The following is a 5129-nucleotide window of genomic DNA, read 5'->3' on the forward strand; positions in this document are numbered from 1 at the left end:
AAACCAACAACATGAACTGTTCGGGGAGTTTATACGCAGCGTTCCCTTATATGCAAGATGATTCTTTCAGGAAGAAAATTCTCAACATCTTTCGAAAGGAATTACCGGCCCTTAACCTCAAGCTCATCCCGAGGAACCCCCGAACAGTTGGCGCTCTCTTCAAGTTTAAAGACCAGCTCAGTCCCTTGTTTACATCCAACGTTATATATAAGTACAAGTGTCCCAGATGTAGTCAGGGGATCTATGTCGGATGTACTTGGAGGCTGTTGCGGGTTCGCATCGATGCTCATAGAGAGTCAGCTTTAGAACCGGGAGCAGATTATCCAGCCCTGAACAGTCTAATATCAGGAATCACTCGAAGATATGTAAAACATTCATAGAAAATAAAGATTTTTCAGTAATAGGACAAGTACAAAAAGCAAATGATTTAACAATACTTGAATCTGTTATTATTAAATTAACTGTACCACCATTAAACTCCCACACATCCTCTACACAGCTGTTTATTGCCTGATGGTCTTGTTAAGTTGTTTCTTCTCTGCCTGTATGTTTATTTAACAATACTTGAATCTATTATTATTAAATTAACTGTACCACCATTAAACTCCCACACATCCTCTACACAACTGTTTATTGCCTGATGGTCTTGTTAAGTTGTTTCTTCTCTGTCTGTATGTTTATTTAACAATACTTGAATCTATTATTATTAAATTAACTGTACCACCATTAAACTCCCACACATCCTCTACACAACTGTTTATTGCCTGATGGTCTTGTTAAGTTGTTTCTTCTCTGTCTGTATGTTTATTTATTTATTTTTTTTTTCTCTCTTTTGTAATACTCAATGCGAGTGCTGTAGTTTGTTTTTAACTTCCTTCTGGGTAGGTTGTTACAGCCTTTAACTTGTTCTTTTAGGATAGGTTTTAGTCATTTTATTGTGAACGTTTTATTGTAATTGTAATTCTGACTTGTGATTTTAATTTTAATTTACTGATTGCCATGTTCGCTGTTTGCAGCCTGGAAAATGCAACTATGAGGAGTTGTGAAACGTCGGCATATTTTAATAAAATGCATAAGGACAGTGCCTTTCCTGAACCGCCTTGGATTGTTCTTCGAGCTGTTGCTCCGGAAGTTAGAGGTATATATATATATATATATATATATATATATATATATATATATATATATATATATATATATATATATATATATATAATATCATCAAAATCATGAAGCTACAAATGTCGTTTGATATCCAATTCATGCTACTTCAGGAATATCTCCAATGGGGAATTATCACCTAAGGTGAATTTTTTAAGTGGTAAATGGATCTGTACCTCCGGGTCTCGATCTCTCGACTCAGTAGCTTCCAATGACTCTATTCAATGGTCAATTAATTCTTTCAAGCCGGAGGAAATTTCTTTTTGGCTTGTAGTTGGAAGAGTAGAGGTGCAATCGTTTCGAGCAGAACAATTTCATTTCATAGTAGTTTGTCAGGCCAGACGTTTCAGTACTGACCGGGTTTTATTTACAACGGAGGTGGAAAACAAAAAGCAGAATGGGAATTATTCACGCAAACTCTGTGAGATGGATTGTGGATATTAGCCAGTCTGAGAATGGGTATATGGAATAGTGGAAAGACAAGCCAAGCAGGGATGTTGATCTTCCCGAATGGAAAATTCTCTCTCTCTCTCTCTCTCTCTCTCTCTCTCTCTCTCTCTCTCTCTCTCTCTCTCTCTCTCTCTCTCTCTCTCTCTCTCTTGTCCAATAAGAGTGTGCGCTGAGGTGCTTAGCCTGCGGTAATATGAATAATTCTTCATGTTGTAAATCAGTTGATGATTTTTTTTTAAATATATAAAGGCTCGAGAACGGAGAGGTGCAGTGGTTTCTCTCCTATTCCAGGATTTCCAAGTCTGCTGCTAATAGTTTTTTAGTGAGACCGAGGCCGTGCTATTTCAAGAGTGCCGCCTGATTGCACCGTTCTGGAGGTGGCTGGTCATTCTCCTTGACAGATGAGTCCTAAGCATTCCACTTAGGCAATTGTCGACATATGACGTTATTCCTTTGGAGCTTGGCTATATGGGAGACACGTTATTAAAAAAAAAAAGACATCGCATCAAATCCCCAAGAATAACGTGCTCCCTCCATCAGATAAGCTCCAAAGAAATGAACTAATTTATAAACAATGCTGCCAGAGTTAAGAGCATGTTGCATCCCCCAAGTCACGAAGAAAAAATGCTGTGCATTTTTCACGTACAGTCGCATCGCCGCAGCTGACTCCATTAAGCATTTGGTCCATACCTAGGGATCCTATTTTCCAGTGAGACTTTTGCAGCACTTCATACAATTCTTAAAGAAAACCAAAAACTTTTAAGGCTTGTGATTCAACAAAATATTAAATAGCAAAATGGAATAAGGCAAATATACTTACATAAATACCTGTCATATTCTGATTGTTATTGTCTAGAAGGTAGTCGCAAATCAAAGCCTATAATTTCGGGGAAGAAGTTTAATGTATGCGCATCTCAGTAAACCTTTATTTACATGCATATCTGTTGCTAAACCTAAATGAAATGAATAGAGAAGCATAACCATTTTAAATATCTTTATGAATAAAATTATGTATTCCAAACTGGAATGAAATTATTTAAATAATAATATCCCGTTGAACCTCTAACTAATTTTCATGCAAAATAAAAATTTGTATAATGGGTGCACCAAGAAACTGAATAATTTTCCATATAACAGGATTTCATAACATCCTTGTCCAAATTTCCATTACGACTTTTTAAGCTGTGGATATTGAAATGAAATCGGATGAATCATTATGTGGGTTATAAATTCTGTCATGATATAGTAGCGCAAATTATTATATCAATTGACAGTCGTGTCAATTAATATAATTATTTGTCTTACATAAATTCGAATCAATTGTCATATCAATCGTTTATAAATATTGCAGTGAATATTTATGCTATCGGGTATGTGTCTGAATTAAAACAATATCATCGTGAAAATGATACAGACTCATGAATAAGACAGGAAAAACAAAATCTACTTGTAAGTTTGCTCATCTATCTCTTGGCTTCATTAATGCTAAGTTCACACATTCACGTATCAAGGCACGCATACGCACGCACAGCCAAAATCTGTGAAACATGTTCATACGCGATATGAATAAGCCCCTCCCAACTGGATACGTGTCACGGGCTGATGTGCGTAAAGCAAGCATATTATAGTGCGCCGCAAATGTACGCACTGCGTAAGGGTGATGTGACGCTTACCGGAAGTGGCCCGACAAACGGCGGCGCAGGCAGAAGTAGTGCGTGGCAGAGCACGTAACACAGACATACATATACTGTATGTGTTACATTGTGCGTTACTGAGTTACGTAAACGTCATGTTGGCCCCACGTACAGCGGGGTTAAACCCCAGCTATAAAAGGGCTGACAGTGGCACATGTGTGGCTAGTCACTGTCATAACACCACAGCATCAACACATGCTACCAACCTGCTGAAGCAACATGGACAACATAGCTGAAATGAGTCAACTTATAGCTATAGCAAGTAGGGATAGAAGAGAAATGTTGCCGTATGTCGTTGAATATGTGCACATCATGTTATTGCTGGAGATTGCAATGATAGCTGCAAAGCAACAGAGCAGAAAAAAAGGCAACCAAGGAGGGTGTGGGTGTTGCCGTACCTGCAGAAAAGGATGGAGCAAGGTCATTATGACAACCTGATGGAGGAGTTGTCAACCCAAGCCCCAGACCTGAACAGAAATTTTACCCGGATTGACAGGGACCTCTTCAATGAAACTGTTGAACGAGTCACACCCTACATTCAGAAGAAAGTGACATTCTGGAGGAAACCCATTGAGCCAGGCCTACATGTTGCTATCACCTTGTGTTTCCTCGCTACAGGTGATTCATACAAGAGTCTGCAATACTCATTCCGGGCAGCCCACAACACCATTAGTCACATCGTACCAGAGACCTGCTGGGCCATTGTTGCTGCCTTCGGGGATAAGGAACTGCAGGTGCCACAAACACCTGAAGCTTGGCAGGAGGTTACACTGGGTTTTGAGGAACGGTGGAACTTCCCCCACGTAATTGGAGCTATAGATGGCAAACATATTAGGCTCCGTAATCCTCCCAAAGGCGGTACACATTACTTCAACTACAAGAAGTTCTACTCCATGGTATTACTTGCAGTTGCTGATGCGTCATACAAGTTCCTATACGTCGACGTGGGTGCCATTGGGTCAGAGTCAGATGGTGGTGTATTTGCCGAGACCCGACTGGCCGAAATGCTGTTGCAAGAGGAAGCAAATCTTCCCCAACCTGAAGCCCTGCCAGGTCAACCTAATGGATTTCCTGTGGCCTATTTCCTAGTTGGTAATGATGCCTTCCCTCTGAGGAATCACCTTATGAAGCCCTACCCCAAAAGAGAACTAAGCAAGGAGGAACGGATTTACAACTACAGGTTAAGTAGGGCACGCAGGACGGTGGAGAACGCCTTTGGGATTCTGGCAAACAGATTCTGAGTATTTCACACTGCAATATGCCTGAAGCCTGACCATATAGAGCCATTAGTGATGCCCGCATGTGTTCTGCATAATATGATAATAAGAAGAAATGCACGCAGACTAGGAGATCATACCTGGTAGCTGGAGGAGTGACCCGTCCTTAGGAGCAGCCCTTCCAACCATGACCGGCAACACTGCAACGAGGGATGCAAAGGAACAGCGTAACATGCTGAAGGAATATTTTTCATCTGCTGAAGGCTCCGTGCATTGGCAGGAGAACATGATTTAGTTACTTTCCTGCATACCTGCTTGTTGTAATTACTTAAATGTCTGTTCTTGCATTTATTTTGGACTTATTTAAAATTCAGTAATGTATTATTTCAGGATCATTTTGCCCTCTGTATTTGTGTACTTCTATTTGTGCTAGTTGATTTAATAAAAGATACTGTTCAAATCCATGATATATTATTCTCATCAATACTTGGTAATTGGGAAGAGGATAGAGTGGGACATGATATTGCAAGTGTATAGTTAATCAATATGAAACAAACACATATAAATAAAAGAAAGAAGATGTAGTTATTTTGCCCTTTTTAATAAC

The 5129-nt window shown here is 39.5% G+C and overlaps 1 protein-coding gene across 1 annotated transcript; it reads left to right on the forward strand.

Annotated features, from left to right (window-relative positions):
- Positions 1-3715: 3715 nt before the first annotated feature.
- LOC136829699 (uncharacterized) lies at positions 3716-4546 on the forward strand. Its single transcript, XM_067088496.1, has one exon. It carries the CDS (start codon positions 3716-3718, stop codon positions 4544-4546), a length of 831 nt encoding a protein of 276 aa, XP_066944597.1.
- Positions 4547-5129: the final 583 nt, after the last annotated feature.

Source organism: Macrobrachium rosenbergii, chromosome 45 (genome assembly GCF_040412425.1).
Source record: "Macrobrachium rosenbergii isolate ZJJX-2024 chromosome 45, ASM4041242v1, whole genome shotgun sequence".
NCBI lineage: Eukaryota > Metazoa > Arthropoda > Malacostraca > Decapoda > Palaemonidae > Macrobrachium > Macrobrachium rosenbergii.